At 43.7% G+C, this 19,885-nt stretch overlaps 1 protein-coding gene and 1 long non-coding RNA gene across 7 annotated transcripts in view; both read right to left on the reverse strand.

The window, feature by feature from the left end:
- The window catches only part of NPNT (nephronectin), a 164,740-nt gene that overhangs the window by 97,550 nt on the left and 47,305 nt on the right, over positions 1-19,885 (reverse strand). For all 6 annotated transcript variants that reach the window (XM_029596875.1, XM_029596878.1, XM_029596895.1 and 3 more), the window contains one exon: positions 2,224-2,316. In XM_029596875.1, the coding sequence (XP_029452735.1) occupies positions 2,224-2,316 (93 nt within the window). The remainder of the gene's footprint in view (positions 1-2,223; positions 2,317-19,885) is intronic.
- On the reverse strand, positions 15,972-17,916 carry LOC115088643. Its single transcript, XR_003855811.1, has 2 exons — positions 17,591-17,916; positions 15,972-16,381 (listed from the first exon to the last, which is right to left on the reverse strand). It is a non-coding gene; the product is annotated as an uncharacterized LOC115088643 (long non-coding RNA).

Here is a 19,885-nt window from a genome sequence, read left to right on the forward strand (position 1 = left end):
TCTACATGATCTTTACCCAAACATAGGGCCAGATGTACTAAGGGTTTTTCCCATTTTGTGCCTACAGGAAAATTGCTTAATACATAGGCCCCCTATTTCTAACGGGCCAGATGGGCTACATCCGGGACTAACTAAAGAGTTGCCAGCAGAACTGGTAAATCCCGATATGTATTAGTCAGTGAATCATTATGCATAGGCAGAGTACCAAAATCTAGAAACTAGCAAATGTTCCAGCAGCGCACACAAAACACGATGCTTTAGGATCAAGTGGGAACTACAGATTAATCGTCTCACCAGTACAGTAAGCAAGACACTGGAAAATATCTAAGATATGATACCAGCTCAGTTATAGCAACTGGACCAAAACTTCAGGGAAGGATGGCCATGGCCAACTCATGTAATATTTATTTATTTTATAATTTTCTTTTAAAAAAAACCCCAAAAAACTGAAGAAGGTCAAAATCATTGGACAGCAGGAACGGATATAATCTACCTAGACTTCAGTGGAACATTTAACAGAGACCAATCACAGGAGGCTGCAGAAGAAAATGGAACAAAACACAAAATGAGAGTAGAAAATCCATAAATAGGCAGAATTACAGGGAGCAAAGGATCATGGTCCCAGTAGAAAGATGGGTTCTTCCGTGTTTGTTGCTGATCCCAGCAGAGTTTAACCTGCAAATCAGTGATCTAGAGGAGGTTACAGAACATTGGGTTGCAGCTTTTATAGGCGACATGAAAACAGCAAAGAGCAGGTTAGCCATTCAAAAGGCCTTCAATTAAATGGATTGAAAGTTAACAGATTAATTTCAATATAAAGGACTACATTTAACATTTGTGCAAGAGCAGGAAAACATTGTGGAAAAAGGTTGCACAGTTTAGAAAAGGCACATCTTTTGCCGAAAGATTTAAGGGTCTTATCTACTAAACTCCCCTCCCCCCCATAGACACAAAAAAGGAGAAAGCCTTTGGTATAAGCGTTGGCATACTTTTTGGATTGAGGGCCACATTGTTATCCCTGCCTCCATTTGCAAGCCACTCTGTCGGGCAAGGGGGAACAGTCCCCTCAAAGTTCTAGTCACATTGAAGGGAGCGTTCCTGGATACAGTGGCGACATCACTTCTGATGGCATGTGGGAGGAAGTTACATCTAACAGGCCAGCGGAAGTGATGTCACTGCGGCAGACAGGAAAAAGGGTGACCATGGGCTGTAGTTTAGACACAGCCCATGGGGAAAAAAATTCCACAAAAAAAAAAAAGAAAAAGAAAGAAACAAAAGCACTGCCCATTTCTTACATTTTCTAATTTCAGAACTCTAGCTTCACGGAGGGTTGTTTTGTAATTCTTGCTCTGCACAATTCTTTTTCTTTTTTTTTTTTTTGTGGGGGGGAGGGGGGGAAATCTGTTCCCTTTCTGAAATTCCAGGGAATTAAATCTTTTGGGCAAAAGATGTACAGTTTCAAAACTGTGCAGACAAAATAACTTGCTGCCTTTTTTTTTGTCTTAGTCTTGTACCAGAAGTTTAAATCTGACTCTAATTGTAGTGGGAAAAAACAATTCTGGTGCACATTACACTTTAAACTGTTTATGAATTCTATTTTATGAAATGTACTTTTAATATTTTGCAAGCCAATTTGGGTAATCCTTCAGGATTGACAAAGCGGGGTATGAACATAAAATATAGAACTTCTCGGTGTGATTTTAAAGATGAAGGGGTGAATCTGAAGTTCATATACTGCTGACAGTTGAAGTCATGATGTTCTTACAGTGAGGCTGATGTACTATTGCGAGAACAAGTTCATAAATGGTGGTGCGAGTAAAAACACGAAATAGTGCACAATCGCATTTACCAATTTTAGCATGCGTTATTTTGATGGTTTTGTGCATGCTATTTTTCAGTTGCAAACTGTATGCAAAATCAGCTATTTGGCAATTTCACAATAATAAATCCATGCATACAAACATATGCACTAATGGCCCTTTTCCTACAAAACTCTATCTCAGGGAGGTGTGGTTAAGGTTTTCTGCTGAAAAAGCATGGCACATTTAATTATGCATGCAAATGAGCTAAGTTCACACCATGAGACAAACTACTCGCAATGTGGCTGACTGCTGCAAGGGAGCTCCAGTGTGTGCTATATGCAGTGTTGCTTACTTTTACTTACATTGCAACTAAAGGAACAAAAATTAACTTTTGCAGTCATTTTAAATGGCGGTTTCCTACCTTGGTTACATGTTTTTCCAGTGTATCCCGGATTACATTTGCATTTGTTGGCTCCAACACACTCCCCATGCTTGCATGCAGGTTGACACACCGCTGTAAAGAAAAAACAAAAAACGAATACACTATTATAACCAGTCTATACTTCAAATTGGAATGGTAAAATCCTGATCAGAGAATGCCATTTGAACAATGATCTAATCTCATGAGAAGACTAAATTACAGAACATTTTTTAAAATTCTACATCTTTGCTTCAAATGTCCTACATCGTTTGGAAGGAAACAAATTCCCCAAAAAGGAATTGTGCAAAAGTAAGAATTACCAGAAAGCACAACGGAACTTCTGCCCAAAAATGCTACGTTGTCAAATCCGGGCACATGTTTTTCTGCAGTGCTTTTCTGGAATTCTGTGATGACAGAATTAACTAGCAGCTGGGTCTGTCTGGCAGGCTGCTTAGGGAACCTGAGAGGTTATGTATGGGCAACAGCCACATTAATATTGATAGCTATTTGGATGAGACTGCAATGATACAATTAAACTAGCAGTACAGTAATAAACTAGAAGTCCTAGTGGAAATGCAGGCACTCGTGTAGCTGGGTCTGTCTCGCAGGCTGCACTGGAGACCTGCCAGGCCATGCACTGGGGCAACACTCGCACTGGTATAGGGGGCTATTTGGATTATTGCAGACTGTGTGGTTAGACATGGGAAGGGAAGGGTGATGGGTATGAACTGGGTGGGGTGGGGGTGGTGGAATCTTGCATGCTTGTTCTCTGCGCGCATAAAAAAAAATAAATCGGGGATTACGCGTGTGGCCGGGCTTTGCGCACCCGCACGCATTTTCGAAGGGAGCCCAGCCAAGCGAGCAACCCCCAATATGCGCCGAAGTGCCGGGCCAACTAAAAGGGGCGGGCTGGGGCTGGCTGGGACAGTGCCCATTAGGCCCTGTCCCGGGGAAGCGCACCTGTGAGGAAACTGGGCAAAGGCCCAATCGCGTCACTGTGCGTACTTTAGAAAATTCCCCCCTGCACACACACGAGTCGCAGGCCGCCTGCACATGCATGTTATAAAATGATCGTGTCCATGTGTGCACGCCTTTAATTGTCTCAGACAAAGAATTATATCCTACATTCTATTTACTGAAAAATATTTCTTGTCCACCTTCCCAGCTCCAAAGGATGCCCAAAACAATGTACAATATTAGATAAAATACACCAACATAATATAAAACCATAAAAGCAAAAGGATATATCCTTGCAGGATGAATAGGAATAATTGGGCAGGCTGGATGGGCCCAACTGGTCTTTTTCTGCCATCATCTACTATGCTACTGTGCCTAATATTGCACTCTTAGTATGAGTTATTATAAGGCAATACTACACCTAATCATGCAGAACCCTGTTAGGTCACTGTGATGCCTATTATTGGATCAAAGAGGATACGGGTTTTTGTTTTTTTTTTAATTACACTTCAAATTTGGCTATTCAAAGAGCTAAGATAAAATGCTCCCTATAGGTTGATGGAATTAAAATATATTGCCATATACTCTCCGGAGAAAATACTTTTCTACCAAATGAAATTAATAAAAAGAAATTGCTCCATAACTCAGAGCTTAGTGGCCTATGCCAAGAGAATTTCTTCCCAGAAGCTAATTTTTCAGATGCCTGGGTCTGCAACAGTGGGCATTGGGCAACGGGAGAGGTTGCATCCCTTTCGCTTAATGATAGCCATCATCCTAAAGCCAGATCTCTCATCTTTTCATTGCAAAAAAAAAGCAAACATATCTGCTCTAAGAAGATGCCACCTTGCAGGAAGGGCCCTTTCAAAGCTTAAAACCAAAGATGTCAGATCTAATGAATGATATTGTGTAACATATTTTGTTTTCCAATCTGGCTGGCACCTTTCCAAGACCGGCAATACTCATTGCCCTGCGGATGAACAAGGACCGTGTTCTGTCAGTGCACGGGACGCAGTGGATATGTGCCGACAGGCTTGCATGGCCCCACTCATGCAGGAAGCGAACAGGATCTTAACACCACCTGAGGCTGAAACGACCAGAAATTCCAGGAAGGAAGGGACTCTCATTAGAAAGTTTATAATGTTTGACTATCATCTGTAAATTACAGTCTTCATCAAACAAATATCCCTGGAGTGCAAATAAAGTCCTTTCAGAAGAAAGTTTAGGGTCCAAGCCAAGGTCTTTCATGGGAGGAATAATGCAGTCAGTTTGCTGTAGCGGAAATCCTCAGCACATAATAAATCATTTACTGTCTTATATGCTATGAAAACTAGAATATCCACTCTGAAAAATTAGCATAAAGAGCTGGAAGAACAAATTCCGTTAACATATCTTGAGTTAGGTTAAACACCTCGAGTGCATAGAAGAATTCCCGCTTCTCCCTTCTAATTTAGTTGCTGATCTGAGAAAGCTCTCACTGCGTTGGCCGATTGTACTTCCATTAAATTCAGTAAAGAAAAAGACAACTGAAAATCTGCTGCAGATTTCTAATTTTTTTTTTTTTTACTCTAGATAAAAAGTTACAAAAGTTGCTGGCCAACAGCTCAGCGATGCTACTGTGCACTGCCGCTGCGACCTGCGAGACCCTGGGGTCCATCCCCAGGCCGGGCTGAAGATGTTGCCGAGACCGAAGTCAAAGCTTCTGGCGGCATTTGTGTGTTCTCTCCCCAGGCCCCTGCTTTCCCTGTGGGGGGAAAAAAGAAAATCTCCCTTCACATCTTGGAAAGGAAGGGGGGGGTGTCCCACTGGCTGATCATTTGTCCTTAACAGGCCCCCCCCACCTCCCACCCCCAGAACATGGTGCCCTGCTTTTGTGAGTAGCCAAAAAATGGGGCTGCACTCCCCCCCCCCCCACCAAACTCTGCTGTTCGAGACGAACACCCGTGGTGCTCAGTGGCCAGACTATCCCCAGTAACAGTCGAGCCGAGATCCCAAGCCCGTCCTTCTCCCAGGACAAGCAGGATGGTAGTCCTCACATGTAGGTGATGTCACTGGACGGAGCCCTATCACGGAAAACTTTTCTGTCAAAGTTTCTAGAACTTTTGACTGGCACACTGAGCATGCCCAGCATGCCATAATCCCTGTAGCCACAGGGGTCTCCCTTCAGTCTCTTTTTTTCCGCGCTGCAGTTTGCCTCACGGTTAGGAGCTCTGTGAGAATTCTCTCACAATATTTCCTCACGGAAAAAATTTGAAGATTACTTCATTAAAAAGGTTCCCTCATAGGGGTCTCCCATCGCGATATTGTTTTTCATCGTTTGGTGAGTAAAAATCCACTGTCTCCGGTTGGTTCCTGCTCCCCTTTCCTCGGTGTTCGCAGGCCATTGACCGTTTTTGCAGCTCCCTGTTTTTCTCCATCATGGCAACGGGTTTTCGAAAATGTCCAGAGTGTCCCCGTACCATGTTGATTATCGACCCGCATGATGTTTGTGTGCTGTGCCTTGGCTCATCACACGATGTTCATCGCTGCCCAAGTTGTGCCCAAATGACCCCGAAGGGCAGGCGGGCCAGCCTGGACAAGGTGGAGTCCCTGTTTAAAATCAAGATAACTCCATCGACATCCACCCAATCGTCACCGGCAGGAACATCAAAAAAGTCCATTGACAAACCTCGCCAGGGTAGCAGTGACCATCTGTCACCGACACCATCTAAGGCATCAGCATAGCCTTCCTCGGTGCCGGAGAAAGAGCGGACCGAGTACAGAGGGAAACAACGTCACCGGCACAGATGCGATTCCACTCCTGGTGCCGGCATCAACACCGCATTGGCCTCTATGGCTATTGAGCCGATTGCAAAGAGGACATGGGTAGAGGAGCCTCAAACTTCCTCCCTACCCGAGACACCGAGGCGATCCCCACCGATATTGTTGCCAGGTACTGAGCCCCCACAGACACCTGTGGACGTGCCAGTTGCGCCTAGCCTGCCTCCCACTGCAGCTATTACCAATACCAGCCTCCAGGTAGGAGTTGGACATACTGGTCCAGCAGGCGGTCCTGGATGCCCTCTGGAACCTACAACAGCCATCGATGCCGGCCCCCATACTGGCACCGACACCGGAGCCATCGATATTTACACCACTGCTCGACCACCTCGACACATTCATCGGTGCCCTTCCGACCCAGCCTGGGCCATCGATGCCACAACAACCTATTGAGTCTCTGAAATCCCCAATACCCATTCCGGGGTCCTCGGAAGACGAAGGCACGGACTCTAGTCCTCTTACAGCACCACATCCACCGATGCCGGAACTGATTACTGGTTCATCGGGGCTCTCGGGACTGAGACACCCACGATTCCCCTCGATACCATCGATGCCGCCAAAGCCTTCTCATTGGTGCCATCACTTCCTCCATCGAAGCCATCGAGGGATCTGTTGAGAACACATCCTATGGTACCAGCTTTTTTCCCTCCCTCGGGATCTCAACCAGAGACCCCGTATGCCCCATGGGAGGATGTTGACACCGACACTTCTACGGAGGACATACTATCATAGCCATCTCCTCTGGAGGAAAGGAAACAGTCTCCCCAGAAGACCTCTCCTTTGCAAATTTTATAAAGGAAATGTCAGAGACAATCCCCTTTGATCTGGTCACAGAAGAGGACACACGTCATAAAACGTTGGAGATCCTTCAATTTGTGGGTGCTCCCAAAGAAATTATGGCTATTCCCGTCCATGAGGTACTCTTGGACCTCCAACATCATCTATGGGAGCAACAATGCAGTGAATAGGAAGACAGATGAAATTATCTTGTTCAACATACTCCAGGATTCCAAAAACCTCAACTACCCCATCAATCAGCGGTAGTTGAATCCACACAGAAAAAGTCCAGGAGACTGTGCCCTCACTCCTCATCTCCCCCTGGAAAAGACCAAAACTTCCTGGACATCTTAGGCCAGAAAATCTTTCAGGGGTCTATGCTAGTGTCTCGTATAGCTGCATATCAACTCTACATGACACAATATCAGAGGAATCTCTGGAAGCAAGTTCAGGGAATAGCTGATACTCTTCCCGAACGGCATCAAGATAACCTCAATGCCATATTACAGAAAGGCCTTGAGGTGGGAAAGCATGAAGTAAGGGCTGCTTACGATTCCTTTGAGACTGCTTCTCGCTTATCCGCGATGGGAATCAGCGCCAGAAGGTGGGCTTGGCTTAAAGCATCAGATTTATGAACTGAAGTCCAAGACAAACTTGCTGATCTGCCTTGTACCAGAGAAAATCTATTCGGTGACAAGATACAGGATGCAGTGGCTCAACTGAAAGACCATCACAAGATCCTGCGTCAGCTGTCCATGGTTACTACAAAGGCACCCTCCTTGATAAGAAGAACCACGAGAAGGGATCCCAGGAGACCGTTTTATCGTTCACGCAGGTACTATCCAACTACATCTCACGGGAGGCCAACCAAACCACCTCAGAGAGGACATCCACGCCAGCCTAAGCCATCCAAACCTCAGCCAGCTCCACAAGCAGGTCCATCCTCTGGATTTTGAAATCTATCCAGAGAACTGCAGCCACTCCACAAATCCAAAACCAGACTTTCCAGTAGGAGGTTGACTTCACCACTTCATAACCAACTGGCTCAGCATCACCACAGACCAATGGGTTATATCCATCATAACCCAGGGATACCATCTAAACTTCCTCATGGTACCCCCGGATTCTCCACCCAATCTACTGTGGATGCAAAAACATCACACAACCCTGCTAGAGTGAGAACATCCAACCTTCTGAGCACCAGGGCTGTGGAAGCCATTCCCCGGGCACAACAGGGCAGAGGGTTCTACTCCTGCTACTTTCTTATTCCAAAGAAATCAGGTGGCATCCGCCCCATCCTACACCTCCGCAATCTCAACAAATTTCTACAAAAAGAAAAGTTCAGGATGGTGTCCCTGGGCAGAATGCTTCCACTTCTGCAAAAAGGAGATTGGCTCTGTTCTCTGGATCTTCAGGAAGTGTATGCTCACATTCCAATATCCCCACATCACCACAAAATTTTATAGTGGGACATCAACATTTTCAGTACCGGGTTCTACCTTTCGGACTTGCCTCGGCACTCCGTGTGTTTACAAAGTGCCTAGCAGTGGCTGCGGCCCATCTATGCAAGAAAAGCATACACGTTTCCTTACCTAGATGACTGGCTCATCAAAAGCCAATCCAAGCAAGGAGCTCTCAATGATCTCGAGCTCACTATCAATCTTCTACACTCATTGGAATTTCTTATCAACTACCAAAAATCCCACCTGACTCCATCTCACCTCCTTACTTTCATCGGAGCAGATCTGGACACCACAGTCGCAAATGCCTTCCTACCCAACGACTGCGCAGACACACTCTCCAAGCTATGTATGTCTCTGCGTACAAAGAAAACAGCCTCAGCCCATCAATTCCTAACATTGCTGGGCCACATGGCTTCCACGGTCCACTTCACTCCTATGGCCAGACTGGCCATGAGAATAACTCAATGGACTTTGAAATCTCAGTGGCTCCAAGCCACTCAACCGCTTTCATCCCAGATTCATGTAACCTACCAACTGCGTCTATCACTTCTCTGATGGATAATCAAAGCCAACTTGCTAACAGGTCTATACCTCCAGCAACCAGTTCCACAAGTAATTTTAACCACAGATGCATCCAACTTGGGTTGGGGAGCTCATGTGAACAATCTTCAAACTCAAGGTACTTGGACACAGCTCGAAGTAACGTTTCAGATCAACTTCCTAGAGCTTTGAGCTATATGTTATGCTCTCTATGCGTTCAAGGACTGCTTTTCACACAAGACTGTTCTCATACAATCAGACAACACAGTTGCAATGTGGTACTTGAACAAACAGGGCGACACAGGCTCTTATCTTCTCTGCCAAGAGGCTGAGCAGATCTGGGCCTGGGCCTGGGCCCCGGCACACTCCATGCATCTACGGGCCACTTATCTAGCAGACATACAGAATGTACTAGCAGATCACCTCAGTCAACAGTTCCATCCTCACAAGTGGTCTCTGGATCCTATGGTAATGAGAATAATCTTCCAGTGTTGGGGTCAACCAACAATCGACCTCTTTGCATCCGAACTGAATCACAAAGTGGAGAAATTCTGCTCCCTGCAAAGGCAACAAAACACGTTAGCCATGGATGCCTTCGCTCGCCCCTGGAACACAGGCCTCCTATACGCGTATCCCCCGATACCACTAATAGCCAAAACTCTCGTGAAACTACAACAGGCAAAAGGTCGATGATACTCATAGCCCCGTATTGGCCTCGAGAAGTATGGTTTCCCATGCTTCTCAACCTCTCAATCAGAGAACCAATTCACCTGGGCACAGCGCCCACTCTCATAACTCAGAACCAAGGCATGTTATGCCATCCGAACCTTCAGACCCTATCCCTCACAGCCTGGATGTTGAAAGCTCGATCCTGCAACCGCTCAACCTTTCAACTGATGTTTCTCAAGTGCTTGTAGCTTCACGAAAGCCTTCCACATGAAAATCCTATCGCTCTAAGTGGAATAGATTTATCATATGGTGCATATTTCCTATCCCCAGTTTTTGCGCCCCTGTTACAATGTAACTTTTTGCTTCTTCAATCTGTGTCTCCTGTTATTTGGTTACGGTTAACCATTTTGTTCGATGTAAACAGAGTTGATTTGATTTGTATCAAGAAAGTCGGTATATAAAAGCCTTAAATAAATAAATAATTTTCTCATGATATACCTTTCATCACATGAGCCGACAGGCAAATTTTCACATGTTCATGCTAATGTCTTTCCAGACTCTTAACATGCACGGTAAGGCCTTTCCGTATGGCTAGCTGTTTTTAAGAGGACCTTAGCATGCAGACTAAAGTTTAGGGCCTCTGTAACAGGCAAAAACCATAGCGCACACACACACAATAAAAAAAAATACATGTTTTTCCTGATCATGCAGGTTTTCTCCTTCTGTGAGATCTTCCCCACTCTGGCTCTTGGATGAATTTCCCTTTTCAGTAAAGCGGGTTTGCAATCAGTTTATTTTATTTGCTCTACGTGCAAATGAGATAATCCATCAAATTCAAAGTAAATACAATCACTTTCACTTGAAAATAAGCCCCTTGTTACAAAAATATTTCTGCTTAACTTGAATTAGCATAGGGCACGAGTACGACTCGCACTCGGAACGGAACTTGTGCGTGTTTTGAGACAAGGCGTACTTGGCCTTCCTGCTTCCCACAAGCCATGCAGCGAGTGCTCCTTTCAGCTCGGCCTCACCACCAGCAGGCTTCCGGTCTCTCCACTTCTTCTCTACTTACTTTATGCAAACAGTTTTACAACGTTTTAACGAGCAGGTTGACCAAGGTTGCCATTGTTGCTGCTGGATACTGGCGAGATATCTGGCAGCATATCAAATGTGGAAGCAGTATGGATCTGTTTATGTGTGTTCTGTATACCTAAACTGCTCAAAATGGAACTTCCGCTGGAGGAAAGCTGCCAACAAAATCCACAGAACTGAAACTGCTTCACACATTTGAACATGCCAGCAGTTAACTTCTTTCCAGTAATGAAAGAGAAACAAAAAAAAACAAAACATCTTTACAAAGCCCTAGCACTGTTCTTTATTACGGAAGTAACTCCAGTTATGGAAACATATGAGGCTCTGTCGTGTAAACGGCTCTGCCTATATCAAAATTCTGTTTACAGTGGGCCCTCTATTTACATGGGCATGTATATAATTTTTTCTTGCCAGGGAAAATGCACTGTAATGATAGAAAATAAATATTGGGTCTTACACCCTTCTAATAATAAAAAAAAAGCTTTAAAAATGCATTCGTTTTTATGAAAAGTAACCTTCATTTGGATCAGCAAATATCTGCTTGATGCAAGCTCCACTGGATGCTGCAAGCTGAACCGAGTCTTATAAATAGCCTCAATACAAATACTCTAAAATGGTCGCGTGTTCCCAGAGCTCAGCTTCACAGACCTCCCGGGCTTTCCCCCAAGGCGTGCACTGCTCTGGTGGGTCAGCAAGTTAACGCTGAAAAATACCAGTACCTCCCAAGGGCTCTCGCGGCAACTTAGCCCACAGCATGAAGTGAAAGAAATTTGTATACATTTTAGCTTGTTTTTTTTTTTTTTAACTAGAAAAAAAATAGACATTTCAAGAAGGGAGAAACATTTTATTAGCTTTCTTTGATGTGGGTACTTGGAGGAGAGAGACAGAAGGTGTATAATTCATGGGCTAACATGTTAGCACAGAATGGTTAGTATAATTACCGTGAGCTGCTTCTTCCATCCCAAGAGCACTGCCCATGATAGCAAACAGAGCTCAGCCAGGATGCCATTAACACACGTAATATCCGTCACGTGCCTTAATGCGCCTTCTGCTCTGTTTGGTGGCATTCGTGGTATCACTACCACAACTGCTTGGCTGCCTACTGTAATAGGGAAACAGGTGGGAGCAGGCGCATGTGGCATAGCCCACGGACATTAAAGCAGAAGTACTAGGGGGGGAGGGAAGGGGGAACTTACAAAGGACTCAGATGGCACTCGGATTAGATCCCCTTTTTTGCTCTGATCTGCGTTTCCTTTCTGAGGTTATCAGCACAGGGAGGGTAATTTGCAAAAAGACATATCTGGAGTGAAACTGCGTTTTTACCTGCAGAAGAAACCTTTTACAAAACTGCCTGCTCGATATGCAGGGTAAACTCGCATGCCCTCTGCTTCTTCGTACCTACGTTTGCTGCAACTGAGCTGAGGCCTTCCCTGGGGCAGGGTTGGGTAGGGGGTTTGGACTCGCACACCTGCTTCTGGACTTTCAAAGATATGCGGATCAATTTTCTCAGTATTTTCCTGTGCACATCATAGCAGGGGTAACTGTGTGGGGGCAAATCTGGTGGGATCATTTTCAAAACAGGCTAATGGTGAAAGTCCGCTTTGAAAGCTGGTGTGAAACTGGCGAGCGTAAGCTCGGCAGGCTTGTCACAAAGTTACCCCCTTAAAAGTTTTTAAAAGCTCCTCCCACTTGCCCACTCCCAGCACTGCGAGTCTAAGTCTGCTCTGCTGTGCTGATCCTCCTCAGAGCACCATGCAGGCATCAGTGATGCACTTAGGGCTAAAATAATCAAAACTGGACATGCAGGTGCAAACTCCACAGTTTTGCTTTGGTTATGGACACCTCAAAAATGTTCACACAAATTTCTTTTTTGACTGGTGGTTTTCTCCTGCTCCCTTGTAATTCCAGCTACACTGGAACCAGAGCTGGGATCTGGCACTATCAGCTCCCCCCCCCCCCCCGCCTCCATTTAATACCCCTTATAAACTTAACATTTACTTTTGCCATTGCAGTTGATAGCCCTAGGCTGCAAGCCATGTACCGGGGCTCCTTATGGAACCATGCGATCATGGGGGTCATAACACCATCCTTACACAAGGGCCACCACCCTCTCTCTCTGCAGCATCCCCAGCCTTAGCCGAACCAGGGACTGAACTGGGAGCCCTCTGCACGTATGGGAGCCACCGGGCTGGCCTTGAATATCCAAAGCGACATGCACTGCTGCCTCCCCTTCCTGCTGGAATGCCTATGACGTGCTGTATGCAGCTAAAAGTACATATGTTGACATACAGACTTCTACCCACATAGAGAAGGCAATAGTGAAACAGCATTTCACCTGCAGAAATGCCTTTGACAGTCTACTATTTACACTTTATGAAGGCAATAAACAATTGGAGAATGGCCTCGTGGAAAGAAATATTTAAAAGAAGGTGTGCAACAGTGAAAGATGCATGCATTGAATTGCAAATGGTGTAAAAATACATAAGAAAGAAAATATAGTAAGACAAAGCAAGAAAGGAGACGGGAATATGACCAAAGGAGGATGCAACAGAGGTAAGAAACAGCCAACATGATACTCTGATGAACCTAATTAGGACTGATATTTTAATTCGGCAGTCTGAAGGGCACAAATCAGGCTATGCATTAATAAAATCTCAGTAGGACTTTCAAGAGACACATTAGCCAATATTTTTAAGTGATCAACTCTCAATCTATCCCATACATGCCTCCTCACTGATGTGTTAGTATCTCTGATTTTAGCAATTTGGGTATAATGACCCTTGGTTGTTTGCACAGAATGCCATTTTACATGCCGATTTCATCCCAGAGTGACCAGTATTCCCTCATGGTTCTGGCTAAACATTCACGGCCACAGACTTCAATGCTAGCAAGGTCTTATTCCCGCAGTGTGCTGTATGATCTGTTGCGGTCTCTGGGTCCGTGACATTTAGATAACTTGCCTGATTGGTCTGTGCAATGTCTGTTTTTTTCTTGTGAGTGTACCTTCATACGATGCTGTAAAAAAATACGGCTATCGTGACTGTGAAGCCTATGTGTAGGCTTTAAAAATCATTAGGTACCCCAGTGTTGGAATGCAAACTTTTGTAGTGCTCACTGTCCACTGTGCAATTGTTGCTGAAATGATCACGTGGATACTGTTGCAATATTCACTTATCTCAAAATTGTAGTCGGTCTTGCCTCAGCCGACATCCTGATGTTTCGGAGGCTGGCTCCTTCTTCAAGGGCTGGATATGCGCAAGAGAGACCGGTATTCCAGTGAAACATTAGATGTTGTGACAGTGAATTTGATTACTGTGCCAGCAATGTTCAACTTGTTAAGTTTGTTTAGCGGTCTGTGAAGCTCCGTGAAAAACAAGCGGCTGCTCCCACGACTCTGTGCTGGCGCTTGTTTTTCACGGAGCTTCACAGACCGCTAAACAAACTTAACAAGTTGAACATTGCTGGCACAGTAATCAAATTCACTGTCACAACATCTAATGTTTCACTGGAATACCGCTTGTTTTTCACGGAGCTTCACAGACCGCTAAACAAACTTAACAAGTTGAACATTGCTGGCACAGTAATCAAATTCACTGTCACAACATCTAATGTTTCACTGGAATACCGGTCTCTCTTGCGCATATCCAGCCCTTGAAGAAGGAGCCAGCCTCCGAAACATCAGGATGTCGGCTGAGGCAAGACCGACTACAATTTTGAGATAAGTGAATATTGCAACAGTATCCACGTGATCATTTCAGCAACAATTGCACAGTGGACAGTGAGCACTACAAAAGTTTGCATTCCAACACTGGGGTACCTAATGATTTTTAAAGCCTACACATAGGCTTCACAGTCACGATAGCCGTATTTTTTTACAGCATCGTATGAAGGTACACTCAGATTATTGACATCCATATAACAGGTCTCTTTTTGAATTCATAATTTTTTCATGTTATATTGTTTGGGTTTATAAATTTAGTGTTTTTTTCTTGTGGCATCCAAAAAACCCTGACATGGTCAAGCCCTGAACTGGACTGCTGATCCTGTTCTGATGTAATTATATCGTGGCCGTAGAGGTAAAGATAAAAAACGCTCAAACATTCCTTTTTGATTTGTGCATAATTCTACTCAGCACGGGTAAGTGCCTTAGAAGCAAAGACCACAGGCTGACCCTCTTGCATTCAACAACTTTCAGCCCATTATTACTAGCATCATCCTGTACCACAACAAGTTTGATGTATGCATACTAATACCGGTATATAAAAGTTTTTAAATAAATAATGCATACTAATACCGGTATATAAATATGCATACTAATACCGGTATATAAATATGCATACTAATGCATACTAATACCGGTATATAAATATGCATACTAATGCATACTAATACCGGTATATAAAAGTTTTTAAATAAATAAATAAATCGTAGTATTTCAACACAGGTGCATCTTGGACCACGCACTTTATTTCCTGCACTCTCTGGTCATGCTTTGGCTGCTAAACAGCATCCTTATCCAAAAGCCTTCTCAAGGGTTCACATGTCTCTGACAGGTGTGGTGTGAATTTTACTAGGTAAGTCACAAACCCAATGAAACACTGCACAGATTTTATATCCATAGGCTGTGGCATATCCACTACGGCTCTAACTATCTGGGCCTGTTTTCAGTCCCTGTAGGGACAGGATGTGCCCATGGAAATGGACTTCCTTCACCTTGAATTGCAATTTCTTCAAACTAAGCCTTAACTTCACCTGTCTGCATTGATCCATTAGGACCAAAAGCATGTCATCAGAGTCACTGCAGCCCATGATAAGGATATCATCCACTATTGGCTCAATAGCGCTGAGCCCTGCTACAGTTCGTGCTGCTTCTGCTCATACACTTCTGGTGCTACCAAGACTCCAGATGGTAGTTTGACCCATCTTTTTCTGCCCCAGAAGGTCCAGAATGTTTTCATGAGACTGCTTTTTTTCATCTAATTCACAGTGCAGAAATGCATCCTGTGCATCAACAAGTGTAAGCACTTGAGCCTTAAACAGCTTGTATAAAGCATCCTCAAGCATTGGCCCGATATAGTGAGATCACCTTGAGACTACATTTAGAAACTTTAGATCAATACAAATTCTCAGGTTCTCTAGCATCCATTCTACACCCCTGTTATAATCCAGTCAGTTGGTTCGGTCACCAGGTGCAATGTGAGCATCAGCTTCATGGCCATTCAAGCTGCGCTTTTACCTCTGGCTTTATGGCTACCGGTACACTGGGTGGTGCACACTGGATTGGTGAAATACTGGGATCAAGATCAAAATGGTCTTCTCCCAGAACAAATTCCACTGGCCCATGAAACACATCATATGTATTGATCAGCTGTTTTGACAATAGTCTGGCATAGTGATGTTCTACGGAAATGGAAAAACAAAAAACCAGACCAATGCCTTGGAAAGGATTTTATTCAATTATTATTGAACATGCCCGACTCTGGCCAAAGTTTCGCTTTATGGCTGCATCAGGGGCTCTTCAATTTATGTAAGATCTAGAGTATGTACTCTGGTGCAATATATATTCTCTGGGAGTATCCACTGATTTAATATGTCAATTTGACTTTTAAAGCATATCTTGTTCAGTAATCCTCAAGGAGTGTTGGAATCATTGTTACGGCACTTGTCGATGAGAAGAACTCTGTAGCCAAATCAAACTGTCTTTATATCCACAATTAAGAGCGTTGTATTGTGCTGCATGCGATGGCGCTTTTCAGCGACAGGACATCTGTAACATCTGGCGCGAAATATTCTAGTTAAAACGAATCCAACCACTTAGGACAGCAATCGTTCCTTCAGATTTCCTTTAAAGATAAAGACCATCTCGTGATGTTCTATGCAGTTTAGCTCAACGGAAAGAATGTGCATGCCAATTATATCTTGCAACATTTGACTGTAGCTTCCACAGACATGTATAGTAGCAAATCAATTTCTCAGAAGTCTAAATAGTGAACAACTATCAACACAAACTCTTTCCCAGCAGAGGTGAAAAAAATCCATGCTGACCATCTGCCAAAGCCATGTAGCATTAGTTTCCTTCCGCTAGCATAACGAACTGGATCAGCCCACGGTGCTCACATATTCAACCAGACAGCAGTGGATTCTGATGGGCTCTCACTATCTCAAACTCATGAAAAGGTCCCAGGGAAACCACGAACACTTCTGAGTATAGCTTCGAAAGTGCTGCTCCATGGTAGTTGTGCCCCCTGTGCCAACCTCATCTCATCTTTTAGATACATGACATCACATGTCGCCACAGAGTCCCAGCTGACAGGATTGTAGTATATTTTTTAATCCAAGATTCAAAACATATTTGTGAACTGTTGTAATAGCTAAGGGCCTGATTTTAAAAAGCATTTACATGCTTAAAATTGGGTTTTACACATGTAAATGCATTTTACTGTATAAGTGGGCTTTTGAAAATTGCTACAATATATTCCATTGAATTGTCAATTGGATATTCATGTGTAAGTGCACATTATGCACGTAAATGGCTTTTTAAAATTGCTAAGATAGTATGTTACATTTTAAAATTACCTCCATAGTGCTTAAGCATTCCTTTGAAAAGATTACATCAGTACTGAACAGTCTGCATCATCTGACTCCTGTATCTAACATATTTTACACAATAGTCACACTCTCGTAAAATGATTTGATCTACCACATGACCTGCATGTTTTTACATATGCTGGTTATTGTTGTCTCTCTTGCTTATGTACATTACCACAATACCTACATGCTGCAGATCCAGTTTGAAAGTGGGTTACCCTACTGTTGCTTAGTATGGTAGCGATCTATGCTTCACTGATATTTATCTGTTGCATGATTGCTATCATGTTACCAGTCCCCTTTCATAGTTCTCATTTGCAAGTCAGAAAGCTATGCAGTGAGACCTATATAGCTGTATTCAAATTTACGTCTCATTCTCTCAGAAGATGGCGACGTGCACTCATTGGCTATGTCAGGAACTAGTTTATCCCAAATCAGTTTGTCATTCAGTCAGCCACACTCACATGTTGCTGCTTTGTCTCTCAAACATGTGATAAAGTTGTCAGTGGATTCACCCTCCTTCTGTTTTCACCAGCTAAATACGTGTCTTTCATATATTTCACTTTTCTCAGGCCGGAAATAGATTTCCAGGGCATCATGGATGGCTTTTGTATCCTCTCTGTTCCTCTGCAAGGCTCAAATTGTGTTTAAAAATATGGCGGCATTCAGTACTTATCACCCTCCTCAATGCAGCTACCTGCAGTTCAGCTGGCTTCTCATTTAAGCCTGTGGCTAGAGAATAATCTTCAAATTCTGCCCTGAAATTTTCCCAGTTGCTGTTTGTGTCACCACTAACCTTCATGTCTTCTGGGGGTCGAAATGCTGTAAGCAGCTGCCATGACGCAGAAGGGCTCTCATGTTTCAGCATCTATAGAAGAGCACATGCAATCCTAAGCCAATCGCTATCACTGCAAGTCTTGCCTTTTCTCAGAGAAGTCCGGAAACTTTCTATTTCAGATGTAGGGAAGCAATGCAGCTTCAGATATTTCTGACACCCATGTGTCATATGTAGAAATAAGGACAACTGATAGCTGCTAGTGAATGTGTGCCTTGTTGTACTATCCAAAAAGCAACACAAGTTAAACAACAACAGACAGGAAGAAGAAAAAACAGTTAAATATAACAATGAGCCACAAGCTGGTATTGACCTATAAGTTAATGTATGTAATAGAAAAAAAGACTGCTATGGTTTCCCAGGCCCCCACCAACTGAAGCGGAAAAAGGTGTAATAGTAAAGTTTCTCAGGCCCCACGCAGGAAGATGAGGCCTGAGCTGGAAGGAGTTGCGTGAGAGGGAAGGGAAAGGGATGATTAAAACAAGACAAGAGTTGGGGGTAGGAGAGGAGCTGAATGAGAGGTAAGCGACAGATGGTGAGGGGAATGAGTAGGAGAGTGAGTGAAAGGAGAGAGAAGACAAGGGTGAGTGAAGGGGGCAGGGTTAGAGAGGGGGATAAAATGCTGAGTAAGGTGGGTGAGGTGTCGGGATGAGGTGAGGAGGGGGACAGAGAAGAGAGTGCAAGGGTGAAGGAGTATACCAGTCCCCTGCCCACAAGTCTATAGCAGAGAATGAAGCAAGCAGGAGTGCATCCCCTAGGTAAGAACTAAAATTATCAGTTGTAGTCACCTGGGGAAGCATCAAATATCTCACACAACAAAAAGGGACCAATGTTTGGATGTCTTAAGAGTCCTGGGAATTTGGGCACTATGCTCAGCAAACCAAACCACAGAATGTTATTTGTTGCAAAATCCATACCTGAGCAGGGCTCAAATTCCCATCAAGTACAATAAGCACATTCCTAGAGATAGCGCGTTCCTCTCCCCTCCCCTTCCTTCCTTCCTCCCCTGGAACAATCCTTTCCCCACTCCCTCTCACCTGAAGATCCTGCATCGATAACAGCATGTTTTATATAAATCCAACCCTGAACATAACCTCCCCCCCCCCCCCCCCCCACACACACACAAACTCTAATAATATAGTTTGGAAACTGCTATCCATTTTACAAAAAAAAATATTCTTCTCATGCTATTAAGTCAATGTACAAAGAAATCGTCCAGAGCCTTCAAGGACTATAGGCCACAGGAACACCACATCCTACTTCTCCCCACGTACAACAAATGAACCCAAAGATGTAATATTACAGATAATCCTGAATTGGAACTGAATCCAAATAATAGTGAAAAAGTAATGCTAGTGCAAATGCACAAACATCAGGGGAAGATAAGCAAATAGCATAAGGTGAATCACACTCAAAATGGGCCTTTTAAGAGAGCAAAACGATTTTCCACGGCCAAAGAGTGCATTAAGAAATCTGGAACCAAAATACTACAAATTCATTAGGATGTGAATCAAGAAATATAAAAAAAATGAGATGATGATGAAAAGAAAGCACATTATGCAAAACTAATAATAGCAAAAGGCTAAAGCAAATTCTGGAAGGGAAATTAAACGCACGCATTTGAACCATTCAAAAACTTGTACAGCCAAGCTTCAATTTCTTCTTTTTTTTTTTTTTTAATCTGATGTGGATGCAAACTGTTGCTACAAAAAGTTTTAACACGCCATAAAAATGCTGCTAGCAAAAACTTCTTCCTACATAGACACTAATACTTGGTGCAAGGTTCGACACTTAAATGGCATTACATTTGGATGTCTGATAGTTTGAAAATCAGATCTGGACATCTAAAGTGAAACCATACTTGTGGACCAACAACTTAGACAGCTGTCAGATGTTTGAGATATTTAGACAGGATCGGGGGGGG

This window comes from Rhinatrema bivittatum, chromosome 1 (assembly GCF_901001135.1).
Source record: "Rhinatrema bivittatum chromosome 1, aRhiBiv1.1, whole genome shotgun sequence".
NCBI classification, from domain to species: Eukaryota; Metazoa; Chordata; class Amphibia; order Gymnophiona; family Rhinatrematidae; genus Rhinatrema; species Rhinatrema bivittatum.